The sequence below is a fragment of the Protopterus annectens genome, chromosome 9.part0 (genome assembly GCF_019279795.1).
Source record: "Protopterus annectens isolate FY-2018-M chromosome 9.part0, PAN1.0, whole genome shotgun sequence".
In the NCBI taxonomy this organism is placed as follows: domain Eukaryota; kingdom Metazoa; phylum Chordata; order Ceratodontiformes; family Protopteridae; genus Protopterus; species Protopterus annectens.
In genome coordinates this window covers 928,047,389-928,068,919 of record NC_056743.1, presented here as the reverse complement: position 1 = coordinate 928,068,919, position 21,531 = coordinate 928,047,389, and the positions used below count along the sequence as shown (strand labels likewise).

General features: G+C 40.9%; 1 protein-coding gene across 2 annotated transcripts in view; it reads left to right on the top strand.

Moving 5' to 3' along the window:
• Nucleotides 1–21,206, top strand: part of LOC122811674 (zinc finger CCCH domain-containing protein 10-like) — a 3,783,075-nt gene extending 3,761,869 nt beyond the window's left edge. For both annotated transcript variants that reach the window (XM_044083671.1, XM_044083670.1), the window contains one exon: nucleotides 20,488–21,206. In XM_044083671.1, the coding sequence (XP_043939606.1) occupies nucleotides 20,488–20,636 (149 nt within the window). In that variant the 3' untranslated portion in view covers nucleotides 20,637–21,206. The remainder of the gene's footprint in view (nucleotides 1–20,487) is intronic.
• The last annotated feature ends 325 nt before the right edge of the window (nucleotides 21,207–21,531 follow it).

Genomic DNA, 21,531 nt, shown 5'->3' with positions numbered 1-21,531 from the left:
CTGCAGACATCTCAGTGACTTAGCTGCTTCTATTTCCAAATGCCTGGTGTCCATTCTCTGAGGGTGGTACATCTCCACTGCCAGTCGGATCATCCTCCTGGTTGCTGTTTTCTGATGCAGCTGTGACCAAAGCTGCAGTTATGTCTGCCTTAGTCAGGTTTCCATGCACCAGTCCCCCTAGCCTGGCACATCTCAGCCAGCTGGCTCCTTGTCAGCTTTCCATACTCCTCTGCTGACATGCTGCCTGCTCTCCCTGACTAACTAAGCTAACAAAAGAAATAAAACACTTGTGATCTGAACTCTGGGTATTCACTGCGTGGCTGATTTAAAGTACAAAATACCTTCAGTGATCACTGTACACAAGCTACAGGAATTCACTCTACCCACACCACTACAAGCCAATTAGTATTTGCCAACCAATTATTGTGTGGTGTGGATATCCCACCACTTTCAAACAATTAATATGTGATGCCCGTGCACTGGCCCAGCAATTGAGGAGCCTCAGTCCTCACCACCAACACCAGTGAGGGGCGTCCACATAGGGAAAGGATAACAAACAAATACACACACATTAAAGTACAGTTTCCCTTAAGAGCACACAAGATCACAGTCAGTATGTGGCTGGTTTCTCCCTTTCTGTCCAGGTCTCCAATAAGACTCCCCACTGTCACAGCTATAGGGTCCAGATGTCAGCCTAATGGGCTAGCTAAAACCTCCAGCACCCTCTCTGTCCAACCAGTGCTTCACGTCCCTCCCAAGTAGCTGACACACACACACTTTGAGATAAGAGTTATATACAACCACACAGACACTCCTGGGGAAGGCTGGCACAGGTTCTCCAGCTGTGCCCCGATTCTGCTCAGTCTAAAAGGTAGTACCAGCTGCCACCACCCACTAATATTTATCAGCTACTCAAAGGCCCTTCTGAAAGGGTCTCTAATTATTACATTGCAATATTATTATCCAAATGGTAAGTATGGACAGTCGAGGCTTTTTAGAGTGACTTGGTACAGTATCATTATATACATGCAATGTACTCTAGAGCTTAAATTAACTTTACATAAAACAGCCACATTTGAAAGGTTTAAAAATATTTAATAGCAAATAATAACACAAGACAATACTTCTTACTACACAATGCTAGTCAAGAGCTCAGAGATCACAGAGAAATACTTAAAATAATACAGTAGCAAAAGTTCTGACATCACAGAAAAACAAACTAGTCTAATCTTCCTATTTCCTAACTCTTTCTAAGAGAAAACACAGTTCTAAATAACTTACATATAGAAACAGGCAGTGCTGGTGATGGATGTTCTCAAGACAGAATGCTCTGAGCTCTCTGATTCTCTCTGTTTAAATTGATAACAAAGCTGCTTCACATGCCATCATTGTTCACACTTCTCTGGTGTTCCCAGGCTAACAGAAACAACATTTACATTTTTTATACCTGGTCAGAAACCAGAGCAATAAAGGACATTTATGCATGCAAATTCTAGCCATTAACTCTGGTCTTAAAACAATGGGCAGGATGCCTCCCTCTAGACATATCAGCTCTGAATTTTAACATCAAAGACAGTCATAAAATACTTGACTTAGCCTTCTTACAGCAGAATGCACTGTTACATTTTTGCAGTTCAATATCCAATGCAGTCTTTTCACATTTAAGAGAACAAGCCTGTGGCTTACATTATTATTTAAAAATGACAGAATTATGTGCAAAATTCTATCTGGCTAGGCTGGCAGCCTTCACCTATCTTCACAACAACAATTAGATTTGCAGTGTATATGAATCCACATACTCTTAATATGTCAAGGTTTCAAGTTAACAGTGCTAATATTTTAAAAGTGTCTGATTCTTTTGAGATTTGTGCCAGACTGGTCGGCAGCTATGCATATGTTGCTTTTAAAATTATGTACTGAATATGCAAATATCGTTTTCTCTCATTAAACTGTGAGTTTGATGTTAAAGTATTAAAACAGCGTTAATATTTTTTTTGCGTTACTTCAGCTAAGCACGGGCTATACTTAGTCAAGTAATGCAAATAAACGCCACTGATTTTCAGCGTCTTTAATGGTATCCCCAGGTTGAATAATGCAAAGACAACAGATTTGCTAATAAAAAATCTGCTATTACTAATCCATGTTGTATTTTTTATAAAATTTTTATAAGTAACTCTGAAGCTATTCAGGTAAACAAAAGTAAAGTAAAATAAAAAAATACAGATTACTTCCCTGGCTGCTGCAGCCAGTCAGGTCCCTTGCTTTACTGAAGCAGACCTGATTCAGTGTAGCTTACAGGCAACAGTAAAAAGTAAAAAAAGTAAAAAAAAAGGTGGAATTGCTCATTGACGTTAGCTGTGTGAACATCTAGGAAGTGTTGAACAAGGAGAGGAAGAGGTGGAAAAACCTCCAGCTGCTTCATGTGGGGACCCTTGTATGCTGGGAGATACTCGGGGGCTCCCTCGGCTGTGGGTTTGGTGAGAGCCTAATGCCAGCTGTGGATCTACATGTTTATTAAAAGTTCTTACAAAACCACCATTCACACCAGCTTTTTGTGTGCATCGCAGGTTTTTATTATTTTCTGGTCGAAGTTACTTCAGTTAGATGGATTTCAGAACTGCATGCTTTGTCTTCTACTCTACCTTACGTAGCATTTCACAGCGGTAAGGGTCACCCTGAGAACCAACCCATCCTTCATTCCAAAAGTAGTCTTTAAATCTTACAGTATTATTTCCAAACAGTAACAACAAAAGAGAAAATTTGCTACCTGCCCTGGGTGTTCATAGACAGCTTACGTTTTATTTTCAGAAAGCCAAATCTTTCATGAAGGATACTCTATTAAAATTGTTGCCTGTTTGCATCACCTTTGACTATTTTTCTGGAAATAAGACCTTATGTGCTAAACCAAGTGCTCATTCCACAAAATCTGTAGTGGTCTTTCCAACCTTTTCCAGAAATTCTGTGGTGAACGAGATTTGTGCTACAGCAACATGGTCTGTGTTGCATACATTTGCCAAATGTTATAAATTGGAAGTTCTATCTAGATCCAGAGCTTCGTTTGGATCCTTACTTATGAAAGATATTCTGTCATGATTCCACCTGAGAAGATAGCCATATTTGGATCAGATGTACAGATGAAATAGGATATGGAAGTTAAGTACTTACCACAATGTTGGATCCTTTCCGTATTAGTCCATCTAATACAAAATCCCTCCCGCCTTCCCTCTTCTAGATTGTCACCTTCTTAAAGAACTGGCAGACTGGTTTGAAAGTTCTCTCTGCCATTCCTTCTTATCTCCTCTAATCTGCAGCATAGGACCTGCTGGTCGACAAACTCAGTTTGAGGTTAGGGTTGGACATATGGAAGTTATGGGAGAGAAAATCTGAAGGACCTCAAGGCAAGGAGCACTAGTAAATGGTGGGATTGAATCTGGCAAGTGGCTCTGTACACAACAAACACTTGTTTGAAACGGACTAGGATAAAAAGTACATAACTTCTGATCTGATGTTGTCAGTTTTGATTCTGGGTTTGAATCCGAACTTTTGGAACCGACTCAGCTATTGCTAAAGCTCGCAACAACCAAATCTCTTGAGCTTCTCCCTTACCCACAAAGCACCTCACCCAAATACCTCAGATCTCATTTGTTGCTTTTAGTTAATAGACATGGTCTGCCGAGATGTACGACTTAAATAATTAAAAAAAATGTTTTTGAATTTCTGTTTTTTTCTTCTAAATCGCTAATTAGTATTCTCTTAACTTCAGTCCTGCTTTTTATTTGCTGTATTTCTAATTTCCTTTCGTACTTGGTACTTCCCAAATACTGTCATTAGTATGTCTTCCCTTATGACTCTGTTGTTGCCCTTTCCTTACCATTGTTGGTATTCCCTTACCCCTCTCTTCTTGTTAGTTTAAAAAAAAAATCTTTGTCTGTCATAATTATTTTTCCCTATATATAATACCTTCTGACGTTGTTGTCATCATTACTGTTCATTAATTATGGCTGACAAACTTGCAGGTTTTAAAAAATGTACTAAGTGTGGGCATAAATTGCCAGTTTCTGGTGCCCACAGTCTGCGTATTTATTGTCTCAATATGCCATGGCTTCAATCCTCGCTCTCTTAAGAACAAGTTGATTTTGAAAGGTCTCATTCCTTCATTCTTTGGAGAAGCCATACCCAAATCACCTAAACTGGGATTACCTTCTTCAAAATCATCTTCTGAATCTTCAAGAAAGAAAAGTCAAAAGGACCCAGTCTCAACCCCAGATCCCAAAAATTTCAGAGTGCAGGAGCGCATACTGCTTCATCGGATTCTACAAAACCTAAGCAGACGTCTCAGCATTACCAGATTTGACCCTGGGAAAGTCTGATCAGAAGAAGGTAAAGCTGTCAGACCCTACCTTATCAGATCCAATGCCAACAGAAGTCATGGAGATGTCTTTACTTCCGTGCACCAGATATTTTCCATCCTTGGATCCAGTTCCTGACAAGCTGCCATCACCCTTCCTACAAAGACTGACGTCTCCATCTGTACACTCCACTCATTCTTCCAGAAGCCTCAGAGAAGTAGATGTGGAGAGAGTGGTGAGGAAGATCCTGTTTCGGGACCTTCCTCTCTGGGTCAGGTTATCCTTCCTTCTACAACACCTCCCTTGCAAATTCCTCCTCTGACACCTTCTTTTGCTTCAGAATCCCAGGATCCTAGTCCTCTGGATCTGTCAGTCTCACAGCCGAGGATTTCCATATCCGTGGATCGAGATCTTCTCTGAGACCTCCGGATCTGGGGTGCAGCATTCAACTCCAAAGTTTTTGGAGCAGTTTCTGCTCCTTGGAGCCTCTGCACTGGACAGTTCAGCTCCGGCTTTCACCTCGGGGGTATTGCCGTCAGAGCTGGGGGGGGGGGGTGATGACTCAGCAACTCGTCTTCTTGGATCTGAACCCCTTTTCTGGTCCTTTGAGCTCTGCCTTTGAGGCTGCAAAGAGAGTTTTCTCTGTTTCGGCAGATCTCATGGAACCTTTCCCTTTGGATCTTAGACATTATGTCATGATGTCACAGCATCAAGGGCCTCACCACCTTTTTCAACAGAGACATCCAGTATAGAAAGCCCAGATTCCCTCTCAAAGAATTTTGATTTCCTCTTCCAATACCTCCCTAGAGCATCCCACTGAGGAGCAGCCCGGGAAGAGTACATGTAAGAGAAAGCACCTTGACTTCCCACAGGAGTCTGTCACTGAAGACACAGGTTTTGATGAAGGCGAAGGGTCCCCATGGTCACCTCCTAAAGATATCTCATTTGGAGACATCCTAGAAATTCTTAAACAGAGATGTGGCTGGACCCCCTCCAACCTTACGTTCAATGAATATGGTCTCCTGGAGGCCTTTGGTACTAGACTCTCTACCTCCTGAGTGACCCTGCCCACCAACGAGCTCGCTGATATGGTCTCTAGACGGATGTGGAAGGAGCCCAACTCCATAGAACCCATACCTCTGATACCAGAGAGGATAATGGCACCACCTTCAGACAGACAATTCTGGGGGAAAGGGGTTTCAGTTGATGCCATGGTCGTAGCAGCAGCCATAAAGAAGGAACTAGTTGATGAGAGTTACACATTCCATCCCCACAACAGGGAGTCATGGGCAATGTACAGATTAGAAAAGTGTATCTTTGCTTCAGCGACCTTTGCTCTAAGGTCACTGAACTATTTTGCACACTTTATCAGACTTCAGAGAGATTTGACTAAGGAGTGGTCAAATACTCTCTAAGGAGCCATTTCTGAAGAAGTTCAAGCTTCTGTAACTTCTCAGTAGGCAACCCAACAGTCTGTATCCAATTCTTCTAAGAGGTTAATTTCCAGCATAGCAGAAGGAACCTCAAGAGCAGCGGGTTCAGGCATTTTTATGAGGAGACATGCCCGTATGTGCTTGTGTGAGTTTGCAGAGCCATTTAAGTCCACTTTCGTCAATGCTCCTTTTGAGAGAACTACACTGTTTGGCCCTAACGTAAAGAAATGCTGTCCAAGTGTGAGAAGGATGGAAAGATCTTGTCTGCTACGAGGGTCCATTTTTCGGGTCCCCAAAGATCCTATTCCAGGAATCATCGCAATAGCCAAAAGATATTGTTCCAAAGGTTTCAAGGTCCTTTCCAAGACTCACATGGAGGAGGTTCCCCCAGGTGCAGAGGAGGGAACTTTAATGGATGACGATGTCCATATGGCAAAGTGGCCCTCAAAGCCAGGGTTTGCAAGAATCTTATTTTGACAAACCCTATCAGTGTTCCTGAACAGAGGCCCAATTGTCCACCTGTTGAGGCAGTTGGGGGGCATTTATTCCTGCACCAGAGAGCCTGATTAGACTTAACAAAAGACACTTTGGTGCAGAGTATTATTTCCATAGGCTACCTACTACCCTTTTCCCCTTCCACCTCCCAATTCCATGAAAAATCCCCAATGTTTCACCCAGTCAGAGGGATCAAGCAGCATTCCAAATTCAAAAGCTGCTAGAAAAAAAATCATCCAAGAAGTCCCACCAGACCAAATAGGATCTGGAACTTACTCGAGGTTTTTTTTAGTGACAAAGAAAGTGGGCCTGGAGACCAATTTTGGATCTCACCAATTTAAACAAATCATGTCAGTGTACCAAGTTCTGGATGCTCACGTTTCAATGCATTCTGTCTCTTCTGGGCAAGGATGACTGGATGTGCTCTGTAGATTTTTCAGGACTCTTATTGTCATATAAAAATGGACAGGCAATCCATAAAGTTCCTACACTTTTGGTTGGGAGCCAGTCATTACCAATTCAGAGTACTGCCCTTTGGACTTACCACAGCTCTTAGGGTGTTCACCAAGTGCATGACAGTAGTAAAAGCTTACCTCAGACTGCAGGGATTCTGGGTGTTTCTCTGCTTGGGTGACTGGCTCATTTCCCCTTCGGCCAGGCATCAGCTCATATGCACAAGAGATCGGGTTCTCCAGACTTGCACTCTTCTGGGGATAACCGTAAACTACAACAAATCATAACTACAGCCATCTCAGATATTGGAGTTTATAGGAGCACTTCTCAATAGAAAATCTCCCATCGCTTCTCTTCCACCACATAGAATACAAACAATAAGGTCACAAGTCAGAAAGACTATAATGAGCACCTCAATTTCAGTCCGTCGAGTTCTTCGGACTCTAGGCTTGATGGCTGCAGCAATAACTTTATTTCCACTAGCCAGGTTTTACATGAGGATCCTACAGTGGATGCTAGCTGCTCAGTGGTCTATCCTTTATCAACCAATGTCATACCAGATAAGAATTACCCAGATGTGCAAGAAAGATCTGAGTTGGTAGATTCAATCCAACCAAATACTTAAAGGCCATTCTTTCATTCCCCAACAGCCCAAGGCCATGGTGACCATGGATGCTTCTCAAATAAGGTGGGGGCCATTTTCTAGGAAAGACAGTCCAGGGCACTTGGTCCCCCCTGAGGAGGCCAATTTGCACATAAATGTTCTGTTGATGAGAGTGGTGCTCTTAGCATCGTAGGCATTTCAAGATGCTCACCCCTGTAGGACAATTGCTGTTCAGACGTGTCAGTTGTATGGTCATCAGCAAACAAGGGGGAACCAAATCCTACCCATTGTGTCAAAAAGCTCTCAGGATGTGGCAGTGGGCAAACTTTTCCAACCGCTTTTTATTAGCAATGCACATTCCAGGAAAATCCAAAGTGATAGCAAAGAAACTGAGCATGTGCATTCTTCTTCCTCATAAATGGTCCCTCAACCAACTGGTGATGGACAAGATTTTCCATCAGTGGGGCCAGCCTTGCTGTGACCTCTCTGCTTCTCCCCAAAACAACAAGTGCTGCAGCTGCTTTGCCCTAATTCCTCCACAGGGAAGTCACCAAGGATGTTCTATTCCATGATTGCCCCCCTTCGGTCCTCTCTTTACTTATCCACCGATTCCATTGATTCCAAAATTTCTGCAGAAAGCTGCCAGGTTGAAGAGCACAGTAATCTCCTCATTGCACCCTATTGGCCTCAACAAATTCAGTTTCTCTTCCTCTGCCCTTACCTCTGTAGAACCTAGATCTAACTCCAGACCTCCTGTCTCGCCCAACAGTATGACGCATCTAGATATACCAAACCTCAAGCTGACTACTTGACTTCTCCAATTCAATTAATAACCAGATAATCCATGCTCTCTTCCCCTGTTCACCATACAGTTTTATCTTCCAGTAAACCTTCAATAAGAAAAATATATTCCAGTAAATGGAAAAGGTTTCTTATTTGGACACAACAGCACAACTCTGGCCTTTTTTCAGCCCCTATCACTTACATTTTGGATTTTCTAGTGCTCTTGTTTCTAAATGGTTCATTAAAGTGCAACTGGCAACAATTTCCAATTACCTCATTGAATTTAATGGCTCCTCCATAATTTCTCACAAGTTGAGCAAGGGCTTCCTAAAGGATACTCTCCTCCTAAGGCCTCCTTTTAAAGATCCTACCTTCCTACCTCCCCACCATGGGATTTAAATATGAGGCTGCAGTCTCTCACACAATCCCCTGTTGAACCAGCAACTACATGTGGCCTTAGCTATCTTACATGGAAGACAGTTTTCTTGGTTGCCATTACTTCTACAAGAAAAATTTCCAAGATCCAAGCATTATTCTCTAAACTTCCATACTTAATTTTCCACAGAGATAGTGACCTTATGTACTAATCCTTCCTTTCTATTAATGTCAGAATCTAATATTAATCAAGCCATTAGCTTACTTCTGCTCTTTCCTAAGTTTACCAGCAAAGGGAAAATATATCTTGCATTTACTGGATGTCCATAGGATGGGGTTTACTCTTTTATTTCCATAGGACCAAGAAAATCAGAAAAGCTGAACAATTCTTCCTCTCATTTTCTAAACCAACGTTGGGAAAACTAGTTTCTATGATTACATTATCAAAGTGGTTGACACATTGCAATTCCTTTGTTTATACTAAACTTACCATTGCTCTTCTACATTCCTTGAAAGCATACTCCACTAGATCCGTGGCGACTTCCACAGTTATTCAGTCAAGAATGTCCATGGATGATGTGTGTGCAGCAGTAACTTGGGCTACTCCCCTTACCTTTGTCATTCATTATAAGTTGGATCTGGTCTCCAGAGGCAGGGCATCATTTTGTTCTATGGTGCTTAGTAGTGTACTCCCTGGAAACGGGTAGCTAGGGACTCTGTACAAATAGCTGAGGATAGAATGAATGTTCCATCTGTTTTGTCCATTTTCATTCTTCATCACCTCCCCTCCCACCAACCCCCATCCAAAAACCTCTGGAGAAATGAGTGTGTAAGATCCATGTATACTTGTTTTTTATATGTGACTTCTAGTTATGGCTTCTCTACTAACCTCTTTCATATTTTACTCTCTAATGAGCAACAAACACGATCTGATGTATTCTAGGAAGGTGCATTGTGGGTAAGGGAGATGCTTGAGAGATTTGGTTGCCACAAGCTTTAACAATGGCCAAGTCAGATCCAACGGATTTGATCTGAACCCAAGAGATGAAGAAGAATGAAAATAGATAACACAGATGGAATGTTATAGTGAGTACATAACTTCTTTTTTTTACATTCTGTATGTGTTATAATTGATGATGTAACTTTTGTGGCTTCTTTATTCTGTGCCTCTGCTGAAAGTGATCTCTTGCTAGTCAAACATTTCTTGTCAAAAATATTAATAGATAAATACATATTTGCTAAAATGGCAGCAAACATTATAAGGTTATTCATCAAAAGAGCCAGGCTATATATATATATATATATATATATATATATATATATATATATATATATATATATTATTTTTTGCTACTAAGCTTTCTCCTTCCCATTACACTTGTGTGTGTGCATGTATGTATATATATATATATATATATATATATATATATATATATATATAAACTTTCCTTACTGATAATCTTTTCAACTGTGTCTGATAAACCACCTTCCATTTTTAAAAAGTGCCAAAAGTGTGGGCACAAATTGTTCTTATCAGATGCCCTTAACCTGTGTGTATACTGTTTAGGTCTGGATTACCTTCAAGTTGATTGTTCAATTTGTCAATAAACTTTAACCCATGAGCAGTAGCTGACAGGAACAATAAACTGATTTTGAAAGGCTTACTTCCTTCCTCTTTTGGTGAAGCTGTTTGTGAGGCTCAATCCCCCAAACCTAAAATTAAGGAGGTTTGACCCAGTCTCCAAAACCTTCTGCATCATCAACTCCCTCTTTGGAGTCGCTTAAGAAAAAACTCAAGTTTGATCTGAAGTCCGATCCAACCAAAAGACCCTCAGAGCCTACTCCTTTGGATCTGATAATTTTGCCTAGGTCAAAGTACTCTCCTTCCTTGGATCCAATTCCTTCAAGAGTACCTTCCCCTTTATTGGAAAGGCACTGTTCCAAGTCACGTTCTCTAACCTCAACTTGTTCTGCCAGAAGTTTGACCAGAGAAGATGTGGACAGAATGATGAGGAGATTCTTCTAGGTGCAGATTCAGGTAGGTGTTCTCCTGGCTCCTACCTCCTTGCATCAGGAAGCCTGTCCTTCCACCACACTGCCTGTGGCGACTCCTCCTCTGATCTGACTGATTGTTTCAGAGCTCCAGGATCTGTACCATCCATCTCCATCTGGCTTGGATCTAAAGGTTCTTCTATCTTCAGATCAGAAGCACTTCCTGAGTACACCGGCTCTAACATTTTTGGATCAGAATGAGACTCAGAGCAGAATCTCCCCTATCGGATCCGAGGTGCTGGAGTCAACTCTGATTTTTTTTGGAGCCGTCTCTGCTCCTTGGAGCCTCTGCCTTGGACAGCTTGGCTCCATCTTCCACTTCGGGGAGATTGCTTTTGGGGCAGAGAGAGGCAATGAGTCAGAAGCCTGGCTTCTTGGATCCATTATCTTCCTTATCCCCAGAACGATTTGCCTTCAAGGTAATGAAGAGAGTGCTTTTGGCTCTGGCAGAATGGACAGTCCCTCCTCCTTCGGATCTTCCATCTGGATCCCAGATGTCTCTGTGTCTTGAGCCCTGTATCATTCTGTGCCACAGGGACAGCCAGCTCAAAGTCTGCAGTACACCCAGCAGAGCATTACGATCTCTTCTGATACTTCACTGGGGCATCCCACTGAGGAATTCCCTAGGAAGAGGAAGTACAAGAGGAGGCACTTGGACTCCCATCATGAGTCAATCACTGAGCATACTGATTTAGAAGAATGGTCCCCAAGACCACCTCCTGAAGACATCTTATTCGGAGACATCCTTGAAATCCTTAAGTAGAGAAGTCATTGGTCCTCTGACAACCCTTCACTGGAGGAAATAGTATTCCTGGAAGCTTTTGGAGCTGGTCCGTCTACTCCTGGGTACCTTTGCTTGCTGATGAGCTCATTAACTTGATATCTAGGGAGGCATGGAAGGAGGTTGACTCAGATGAGCCAGTCCCTAAGAGGCTAGATCGGATTCTGGCCCCACGTGTTGGGAAGGAGTTTTGGAATAAGAGACTGCCCGTAAATGCTGTGGTCATGGCAGTGGCCACCAAGAAGGAACTAGCTGAACAGAGTTCCTCAGTCTATCCCCCTAACAGAGAGTATAGGGCATTAAACAGATTTGGGAAGCATGTGTATGCTTCAGCGACTTTTGCCCTTAGGCCCCTGAACTACTTGGCACACTTCACTTGACTACAGAGAGACTTTGTCAAGGAACTTTCAAAGTCCTTTTTAGGGACCACTACTACTGAGGCTCAACCGTCCGGGGCCTCACATTTGGCTAACCTTCAACCTATTGCAAATTCATCCATGAGGCTTATCTCGCACACAGCTGAAGGTGCCTCAAGGGCTGTGGGTTCAGGCATTTCCATCAGGAGGCATGCCTGGATGTGATTCTGTGAATTTGTGGAGCCATTCAAGTCCTTGTTAATCAGTGTACCCTTTGACGGCAGTTCTTTGTTTGGCCCAAAGTGAAAGACACACTTGTCTGCAGTGGGCGTATATTTTTCTGTCCTTCAAAGATTTTTTTTTAGGAATCAATGAGGTGGACAAAAAAAGTGATACAGGAAGTCCCAGGGTCCTTCCAAGGTCCACATGGAGATAGTTCACCCAGGGGCAGAGGTGGAAACTCCAATGGACAACACCCACACAGCAGAGGAGGCCTGCAGAACTAAGGGTCTAGAGATTCTTTCTCCATAGAGACCCTGTCAGCGCTCCTGAAAGGAGGCCCAGTTGTCCCTTTCTAGAGGCAATTGGGGGTAGATTATCTCTGTACCAAAAAGCCTGGCTAGATATAACAAAAAATACTGTGGTGCAGAGGATTATGTCCAGAGGTTATACAATTCTTTTTTCCCTTCTGCCTCCAATTGTATGCAAAATTCCTGATGTTCCACCCAGTCAGAGGATAGCAGTAGTACTAGAAATACAAAATCTGCTAGAGAAAAGTTTCGTCCAAGAGGTCCCACCAGACCAGATAGAATCTGAAACTTACTCGAGATTCTTTTTAGTGTCAAAGAAAACAGGGGACTGGAGACCAATTTTGGATCTCAGTGACTTAAACAAGTCAGTGTGACATACAACGTTTCAGATGGTTACTGTTCAGTCCATTCTGCCGTTCCTGGGCAAGGACGACTTGATATGCTTGATAGACCTTCAAGATGCTTACTGTCACATAAAAATGAACAGGCAATCCAGAAGGTATTTACGCTTCCGGCTGTGAGACAGTGACTATTAGTTCAGAGGACTGCCCTTTGGCCTCACCACAGCCCCCATAATGTTCACCAAATGCATGGCAGTGGTAGCAGCTTACTTGTGGCAGCAGGGATTCCAAGTGTTTTCATGCTTGGACGACTGGCTCATTACCACCCTTACCAAGTATCTACTAATAAAAGCAAGGAACCAGGTACTCTGGACGTATTCACAACTGGAAATAACCATAAACTACAAAAAGTCTGATTTACAACCAGCTCAAATGCTGGAATTGAGCAATATTCAGCATGGTATCAGTGACAGCTTCTCTTACTGTCTCAAGAGTGCAGATCATCAGGTTCCAGGTCAGGAAAGTAACTTGCAGTACCACAGTTTCAACTGATTTGATCCTACAAGCCTTAGGGTCAATGTCAGTGTCCATTATAGTTCCTGTAGCAAGATTTCATATGAGAATTCTTCAGTGGACGCTAACAGCTCAGTGGTCAGTTCTTTATCAATGCATGTCAGCACAAGTAAGAATTGCTCAGGCATGCAAGAGATACCTTTAGCGGTAAATTCAATCAGTGCAGGGTCTACAAGGCCATCCTTTTATCCTCCCTCAGCCCAAGGCTGTAGTGACCATGGATACTTCCTAGATTGGCTAGGGGGTGGGGCATGTTCTGGGGAAAACTGTGTAAGGCACTTGGTCCCCTGAACAGGCCAACATGCATGTCAATGTTTTAGAAATGAGAGCAGTGCTCTTAGCATTGCAGGCATTCCAAGACCATTGCGATCCAGGCAGACAGTATGCCAGTAGTTTGGTACATTAACAAACGAGGAGGAACCAGGTCTTACCCATTGTGTCAAGAAGTCCTCAGAGTGTGGCAATGGGCGATTCCTCCAACTGCTTTCTGATAACAACGCACATTCCGGGGAAGTCCAAAGTGATAGCAGACAAACTGAGCAGGTCCATTCTTCTACCTCATGAGTGGTTTCTCAACAGGACAGTGGCAGATATGATTTTCCATCATTGGGGCCAGCCTTGCTGTGATCTCTTTTCATCCCTCCTAAATAACAAGTGCAGCAGCAGCTTTGCCCTACCCCTCCACCAGAGGAATCACCGAGGAATGCTCTGCACCACAATTGTCCCCCTGGTCTACTATATGCCTACCCCCCAACTCCCCTAATTCTCATACTCCTATAGAAAGCTGCCCAGTTGAAGAACAAAGTAATCTTCATTGCACCCTCCTGGCCTTGACCGATTTGGTTCCCCTTCTTTTGGCCTCATCTACTTTACCCATCTTAGATTCTGGACCCGATTCCAGATCTCCTCTCTCACCTAACAGGCATGATTCATCCCGATATCTCAAACCTCAAGCTAACAATGTGGTTTCTCTAATTCTCTTAATAGCCAGACAACCGATGCTGTCTTCCCCCTTTCCACACAATACTTTTGTCTTCCCATAAGGCCTCTACAAGAAAACTTTATAAAAGTAAATAAAAAAGGTTCAATTTTTGGGCATAGCAGAAACATATTGATCCATTTTCAGCCCCTGTACCAAATGTTCTTGAATTTTTTGCAGCAGTTTTTAATGAGGGAGTTAGATCCTCAACAATCAAAGTTCAATTAGCAGCAATTTCAAGTTTTTATATTGGATTGGAGAATTCCTTGGCTTCATCTAAGCTTTGTAAAGCCTTTTTGATAGGTACTCTCCTACTAATACCACCATATAAAGATCCTCCTCCACAGTGGGATTTAAATTTGGTGCTACAGGCCTCAATTCATTCTCATTCTCCCTTTGAACCAGCAGCTAAAGGTGATCTTAAATTCCTGACCTGGAAAACTGTCTTTCTTGTGGCCGTTACCTCTGCTTGTAGAATTTCAAACATTGTCTTCTAAACCACCCTATTTTATTTTTCATAAAGACAGAATAACATTACGTGCAAACGCCTCTGTTCTTCCCAAGGTGGTGTCAGAATCCAGTATTAATCAGTCCATTAACTTACCAGTCGTCTTTGCTAAATTTGCAAATGAGGGTAATATATGCTTCATTTATTGGATGTCCATAGACAATTACATTTTTACCTACACAGATTAAATATATTAGAAAAACAGATCAATTATTTGAGTCTATATTAGAACATCGAAGTTTCAAAACTTTGAATGCTCTAATATTGACCCGTATTCAGAGAAAGCTGAAAACATCGAACATACAGAACAGCAAATTTTTTCCTAGGGAAAAAATGTGCTGTTCCAAAACACACAACACAAGCACACCAAACAAACAGCAATCCACACACTTACACCTAACCCTACACTAAACTATACACACACCACTAACTATCCACTTACCTTAACCCAAACCTTAACCCTAAGGTCCGTCACTATCACACACTCACCTCACTCGCACCCTAACCCTAACTCATCAAACCCTCACGTCCACACAATCGCACACATACCTAACCCGTGCACTAACCCTAACTCACCTAACCAGCGCCCTAACCCTAACTCACCTAACCTGCCCTAACCCTCACGTCCACACAATCGCACACATACCTAACCAGCACTCAATCGCACACTTACCTGAACCCGACCCTTAACTTTCCACCACAGTGCTGAAAATACCGAAGCAACAGAAACGGACAACATAATTCTTTCCCTAGGAAAAAATTTGGTTTTCTGTTTCTTCGATATTTTCAGCTTTTGCTGAATAGGGGTCGATATTAGAACATTCGAAGTTTTGAAACTTAAATGTTCTAATATAGACCCAGTTATTCCTGGCCTTTGCAGATTGTAAGTTAGGAAAATCAGTCAAAGTGACTTTAGCCAGATGACTGACAGAGTGTACTTCATTTGTAATACAACAAGTTGGGTCTCTCCTTACCCAAAACCTTTAAAAGCCCATTTGACTAGGTCCATAGCCACTTCTTCAGTGTTTCTTGCTAAGCCTTCCATGGACAACATATGTGTAGTAACTTGGCTAATCCTCATACTTTTATTACTCATTACAAATTGGATCTGGTCTCAAGGGGAAGAGCAGCCTTTGGATCAACTGTTATCAGGAATATCCTTCTTTAGAGTCCACACAGGAATTTTAAGTAGCTGGGGACTCTGTCCCATATGCTGAGGATAGAGTGAAAATTGACAACATTAGATAAAGAAGATATGTACTTACTATAACATTCCGTCTCTGTTGTCCATTTTCATTCTTCCTCAAATCCCTGCCCACCAACCCCCATCCTTTGTCATTATGGACTTCTGGAAGATTGAGAGTTTATAAGGACACAACTGTGCCTTATGTTGAGCTCCAGATAATGGCTTCTTCTGTCAGGAATATTGTATTAATATTTATTACTTTGTCGTCTAGCAAACAAGATGTGAGGCATGTTAGGGGTTGGTGCATTGTGGGTGGGGAGGTGCTCAAGAGCTTTTAGGTGGCCATGAGCTGAAGTAATGGCCAAGTCAGATCCGAGGATCGGATCCAAACCCATGTGAGTGTTGAGAAAGAATGAAAATGGACAACACAGATGGAATGTGATGGTAAGTAAATAACTTCTTTTTTTTTTTACATCACTGGCCTAGAAGGATGTTTCTAGTAAATTGCATTTGGAATATACAAGTACACTTCTATGCCATTTAAAAAATGTATTGCAGTAGGACAAATGATTAAAGTTACTAGGCTTATGATACTTGATGAGGTTTTATTGAAAGAACTTCATGTTTTTAAAGTTAAGTTTTTAGAAATAGGGTATTCTGCAAAAGTTATTAGAAGATATTTAGTGAGAAATAGAAAAGGAGAGAAAAAGCAAGGCTATACCTATTACTGAAAAGGAAGATGGAAAACATGATGTTAGAGAAAGTAATAATAAAGTTGACAGTTGAAAGATTATAAAGAAAATAGTTTTGTGTTGACAAAAAGGGAAAAAACTGTACGTTTTGCTCATGATAACGTGGGGACACACCAAAAGGAAAACATAAGAGGAATAGAGATGGCCACTCCTGTCCCAAGTCCATTCTAAAGGCAGTGAATTCATCTGAGAATTATGCAACAGATGACCTTTCTTCAGGCACTGATACAGACTATGATAGTGAGACTTATTCACCTAGTAGCAAGAAGACTAAAGTTTCTGGGGGCAAAACAGCATTCTTTTTACAAAAAAGTGGTAAGGTGGCAGGAAATACTCAGATAAGTGGAAAATGATGAATTTATACCAACAGTTAATGAATAAAACATAGTTTCCGATGCTGAATATTTTGAAAAAGGTTTACCATCAAAATGTCGAGCGCACAGTGCTCGACACCGTTAACCGAATCCCATAATGCTAATGTTTCACAATGCCATAAAAACACTGGGCATCAACATTTCCGACTGCTCTGCACCTAAAACAAGTGCTAACATGGGTCAAAAAAAGGGGCGAGATTTTGCCGTTCGGAACATTGGTGTTCTACATTTTCAACAGTCGCAGGATGGTGTTTGCATTTGCATTGTCTGGCATTGTGCGTGCAACATTTTGATGGTAAACCTTTGAAAACAACATGTCTAATTATACTTTATCTTTCTCTGAGCTAAAGATATTGAATGAAGGCATGGGTTTTTATCTTCTTTTATATTGTCTGAATTTCTGCTGGCCATTGATGTAAAATCTTTTTGTTGTAAGCTCAATGTTAAATAATTTTAAGGATGGAACTTTGGGTGATGCAGAACAAGATGCATCTAGTAGTTTTTGTTTTAAAAATATACTTTTTCCCCTGGCCCCCTTTACTATAGTACAGTGACAACTTTTGAAAAAGCAGTTCTGAGAGACTTATGTTCGATTTAAATATGATAATTTATCAAAGAATGAAAGAGGTTCTCTAAAAACTTAATGTAAAAATAAAAACACAGCAAAGCAGATGCTAAGGCTAGTGCAGTAATGTGGAATAGTTTGTATTATAAAAGTGAAGCCCTGAGAGATTATGGATGGAAGGTTTTATAATAAAAATGGCGATAGATTCCACTAATAACTTTAAAAGCAAGATAGATACCTTTTTAGAATTTGCCGTGGAAGAGGGTATTATAGATAAGAGAGTAGTCCAAGAATTGAAGGTTTCTGCCACAAAATCTCTGCCTGTCTCTCATTCTCTCTCTCTCTCTCTCTGTGTGTATGTGTGTGTATATATATATATATATATATATATATATATATATATATATATATATATATTATACATACACATACTCTCTCTCTCTGTGCATGTGTGTATATAATATAGATGTATATATAAAATGTGTATGTATATGTATATAAAACTGTCTAGTGAAGAGGAATCTTGAACTACTACTTTGTTAGCTTGTGAATTATTGTGACATAAATTAGACATGTTTGAATATGGTATAAGTTATTCAGCAGATGAGGTACCTATGTTCAGCACATCTGTACATTGTGACATTGTGGACAGTAAGAAAGTGGCCCAGAATAAGCCCGTCCAGGAATTTGCCTTTTAAGAACCCATTTATTTCTTGTAACTTGGACATCATAATTGACAAGCTTGCCTAGTCAGATCAGCTGTTTCTTAAGGAGGCTGTGAGTTTTAACTGTTGGAGATGCTTTTCATGGTAGCTTTTCCTCTTTTCATAGGATTGCTGAGCTGCAAGCCTTAATTGGTCTTTCACAAGAGTTTGCTGTTTTCATTCACTCATGGTTTCAACAGAAAGTGGTCTTAGAAACCTAGTTTTGGGGCGCAGAGGGATAGAACCATGACTGCAACCCAAGCATCTAGAATTTGATCAGCGGCCATGACACTGAAAGAGCCAGGCAAGGAAGAAAGAGGAGTGAAGTGTTGTGGCATGCTTGCCTGTCTATATGGGAAGGAGAAATATCCACACTTAGGGAGCACATGGTTGTGGTATGATTTCTGTGGTGGATATTAGGAAAGCTGCCTGCCGTGGTCCAGGTCAGTAGGATTGTTTGCTGACATGCAAACATTGAGGAAATGAGTGACTGACTGCCAGCCCATTTCACATCCCATGCACCCTATTAGAACTGAAAAAAAATGCAAATCATCCCTGATGGCTACCTAAATGATGGATTCTTTCTGTCGACCCTTGCCATTGGTGTTAATAGAACAAATGGGTCATTAGGTTGAGAGGTGCCTGATAATCAGCTGGCATTGAGGCAGAATAGAAAAAATTAAAATAAAAAAAAAAATAAAAAATGGTCTCACTGCCGTTCTTAAACTAACCCGCTCACCTCCCTGCTTTTCTCTTCCCATTGGTGGAATGCAGGGGAGAAAGAACTTCAAATGCTCTGCACCGACTGCCAGTGGATTCTGCTTAAAGAAGTTACACAGATTCATGAAGAGAGACCACTTTTTGTGTTTTCCATGTAAGGAGATGCTGGCTGTGACTAACCCTAACCATCTTTCAGATAAGACATTAAATCAAGGTCCCATCTGCCTAAGTTGGCGGTAGCTTAGGTTGATGGAAAAGATTCCACTGCACTTACTGAAAAGCTTAGAGGAAGTTTTCTGGTTCCCTGACAGTATAAATATACCACCTCAAGTTTTAGCTAAAATGAGGCTGCTGGCCTAATGGGACTAACCTGATTAACTAGCATAATTAAGTGAAATACAAGTATATAAAAGTAGACAGTTAATTGTATCTTTATTACTAATTGATTAAGCAGCTGTTGGAAAATGACTGTCATTTGTCACACAATCAGGTGAGTGAATGCTTTCAATGTAGACATGTTTGCTATAGACATTGTTGCTTAGTGTATTGGCTCCTGGCCTTGATGCATCATATCATCTCATGCCAGAAGGCGGCACACATTCCCAACTGTGAGATTAAAAGATTCCAAAAATTGTGCCTAGTTGAAATTATTACAAGAAGAAATCATAGCCTACCATTGCAGAGGACCTTCTTTCATGTAAACTGCCCTTTTGTTAACTTTAGCATTTTAACAATCTTAACACTGTTGCATCTTTTATAGTTCACAGTATGAAGACTATAAAAATATGATTGTCATTCTTGTTTGCAGTATGTTCATTCTCACTTAGTGATTTTTTTTTTTTTTCAAAAAAAGTGGATCAGACATTGAGTTACCCCTTTATATGCCATTGATTGCAGTTATTTTGTGTGGTTAAGAGAAGTTTTTGAGAGGTCAGGGATGTGAGATTTCATTCTAGTCTGTCTCTCTGGAGTTAAGTGAAGGAGACCTGATTATTATTCAGGCGTGTCCTGGGTGCTGGAGCAACCAGTAATGGAAAGAAATCATGACTACTGCTAGTTGCATCTCTCTCTCTCTCTCTCTATATATATATATATATATATATATATGCACATATACATATACATATAGTGTGCTGATGTGTCAATCCCCACTGGAGTTGAAAAGCCTGACTACAGGCATCACTTTGTTTATTGGAGGGGTAGTTCTTCCTGTTTGAACATCAGCTGTGAAAGCAAGTGCTTTCACAGTGTACCCATTGCACACCCACCCAGTAGGTCACTTAATGGGGTCTGCAAATGGGAAGTGACTGTGGCTTCAAAAAGAAAGAGAGAGCTTTGCAAACAGTGCCTGTCTGGCTGATGGACACACCTGTAGTTGATCACAGCAAAAGCCATGATGGTCACCATGCAGGGATGAAGAGGAGGATTAAAAATAAGACTTGCTCTTTGGTCTAAGTAGAAATTTTGGAATTGTAAACTTTACTTGAAATTATTGTCTGTAAATTCACTGTTTCATGACACTCAAGTATGTTTGTGCTTGTTCCTTTCTCTCTTTTTTTCTTTTGTAACAATAGAACTGCTTGGATGTGACCCAGTAATGACAGAAAGTGAGAGTATAATGGAGATTACAGAGCTGATGTCGTCACTGCCACATGGTTTGAGCTCGTCTACTGGAGAATCTTTTGGTTTGTTGTTTCCAGATGACATTGTAACTGATTTCTAATCCTCAGATGAGTCTTTCACATTTTAGTAATGAAACATTTTGTATTTTGCATGGTGATATCATCATGCAGGAGCTTTTTTTAATCACTACACTCATGATGGGGATATACAGTTTCTGTCAGTTGTCTGGCTAAATGACTTTTAGGTCTTTGACCACTGGTATCGTCTAATCATGCAGATGTTGGATATACAAGCCTCTCGATCGGACTTCAACGTAGGTTATTATCTGATATGTTCTCAGTTCTTTGCTACAGTACTGATACAGTTTTGCTGCTTCAGCATTATATCTGCATTGCTAAACAATTCAAGAAACACAGATGAGCAATGCTGAGAACTTCACATAAATTAAGAACAGGTTAAGCTGCTGAATTTTCATGTAATCTCTGTACAATTTACAATAGTAGAATAATTGGAACAAAGTATCACTACTACTTTTTTCAGTTTATATGGTATTCCCTTCATTAGTACTTCATCTTCAGTTGATATATTTGTTTAGGGAAATTAAGACGCTTGATTTCATAAAACTGAAGCATTTTAAAGATGTCACTGTATAATAATAATTTAACTCTTATGATTGTGTGTTTCTTACAAGTATGTAGTGTTACGGTGTATACTGGATTGCAAATGCTTTCATTTAAAAAAAAAATGTATTGACCTTGTTATCACTAGGAGCTGGAAAATGAAGCCAGTGGAATTGTTGTCAACAGACAAGTGGAGGTAAAACCCCACCCCCAACCATAGTAAATGGTGAAATCAGGTAATATTGTGGTGGGAAGTGCCTCTTTTTCGCCACTGTTGCAGGATCCCAGGAATTCAGTGAGTTGTGTTCATTGATGGGTGAGCAACAAAATTATTGTTGATAATTTTGATTATTCTTCATATAAGCAGTTTAATGT